At 59.2% G+C, this 1,327-nt stretch overlaps 1 protein-coding gene across 1 annotated transcript in view; it reads right to left on the reverse strand.

Moving 5' to 3' along the window:
* The window catches only part of MAP1S (microtubule-associated protein 1S), a gene marked incomplete at both ends in the record, with an annotated part of 3,288 nt that extends 2,269 nt beyond the window's left edge, over positions 1–1,019 (reverse strand). The window contains 3 exons of the mRNA XM_009069781.1: positions 2–125; positions 228–310; positions 918–1,019. Coding sequence (XP_009068029.1) covers positions 2–125; positions 228–310; positions 918–1,019 — 309 coding nt within the window. The remainder of the gene's footprint in view (position 1; positions 126–227; positions 311–917) is intronic.
* Between the last annotated feature and the right edge of the window lie 308 nt (positions 1,020–1,327).

The following is a 1,327-nucleotide window of genomic DNA, read 5'->3' on the forward strand; positions in this document are numbered from 1 at the left end:
ATCTGGATGAAATCCCGCAGGGAGAAGCAGCCAGTCTGCAGCATGAGCTCCCCGGTGTCCTCCACGCAGGGCCCGGCGAACACCAACAGCTTGTGCTGCGACACGTCCGTGATGAGGTTCCTCAGCTGAGGACAGAGGGGATGTGAGGACAGAGGGGACACGGGGACGGCCCCAGGCTGCATCCCACAGCATCCCAGAGAGGGTTACAGCCCTGATTCCCAGCTCACCTCGTCACACAGGGATTTGTCTGAAGGGTTGAGCAGCACCAGTGTCTCCAGCACATCCCCGCGGTGGTGGAGGGTCCTCTGACCTGTGGGGAGCATGGGTTGAACTCCATCCTCCCCAAAAACTGGGGGGCACTCCACTGTGGCCTCGTGGGATGGGCTGGGATGGACTGGGATGGAGTGCCTACCCAGTTTTCCGGAGGAAAAGGGACAGCCCTCATCCCACTCCCGCCCACTACGAGGGCCAAAGGACACGTTTCCCATGTCCTTCCTGCAGCAGGGAGGGGAGGAAACAGGGGCAGAAGGTTAGGGGAGCCCTTTCTGCCCCTCCCCAACCAACCCAGCGAGCCCTGGGTGCTGCCAGAGGAGGTTTGGGGGTTCCTAGGCAGGAAACCACCCACTGGAGACCAAAGTGATGCTGCTGGGGGTGGGTACGGGAGGGGGAAAAGCACCGGAACAGCCTCAGCTCCATCTTCTCCATTTCTTTCTTCCATGGAAAAATCACATGCCGCCCCAGGGTGGCAGAGGGAAGTAGTTCCTCACATGGGGGATCACGGGGTGTGGATGGCAGGGAGGGCACAAAGCTAAGCCTGTTCCCACGGATTCACATGAACTTTCCCTTTCCCCACCACCCCCACAGCCTCTGAGGGGGCTTCCCCCTATTCCATAGGGGAGTTTGTGCTCCCCTTTCACCTTTCACAATGCTGGAGAACGTGGCAGAGTGTCTGGACACGAAGAGCTTCAGCTGCTCATCCAAGTTGCAGGAGCTGAGGTCGATATCCCACGAACGAATTCCTGTGGAGGAAAACCAAGGGATAACATTTTGGGGAAGGGCTCAGCACCCACCAGCACCATCCCCAACACCCACAGCACACCAGTAGGGATTGTCCCCTCAATATCTCTCCCAGATCCCTCCTCCTGAGGTGGTTTGGGGGTCTCCAAGCCCCTCCAGGACCCAACACATCGACACCTGCCTGGTGGGTGAGCAGCTCACACTGTGACTCACAGCAGCTCCAGCTCTGCCAGCCCCAAATCCTTACCCCCTCCGGGCATGGAACACCCTGCCAGCACCTCCTGCAAGGTGCTCATTAAGGAATTAACAG

This window comes from Acanthisitta chloris, unplaced genomic scaffold (genome assembly GCF_000695815.1).
Source record: "Acanthisitta chloris isolate BGI_N310 unplaced genomic scaffold, ASM69581v1 scaffold30142, whole genome shotgun sequence".
Taxonomy (NCBI): Eukaryota; Metazoa; Chordata; class Aves; order Passeriformes; family Acanthisittidae; genus Acanthisitta; species Acanthisitta chloris.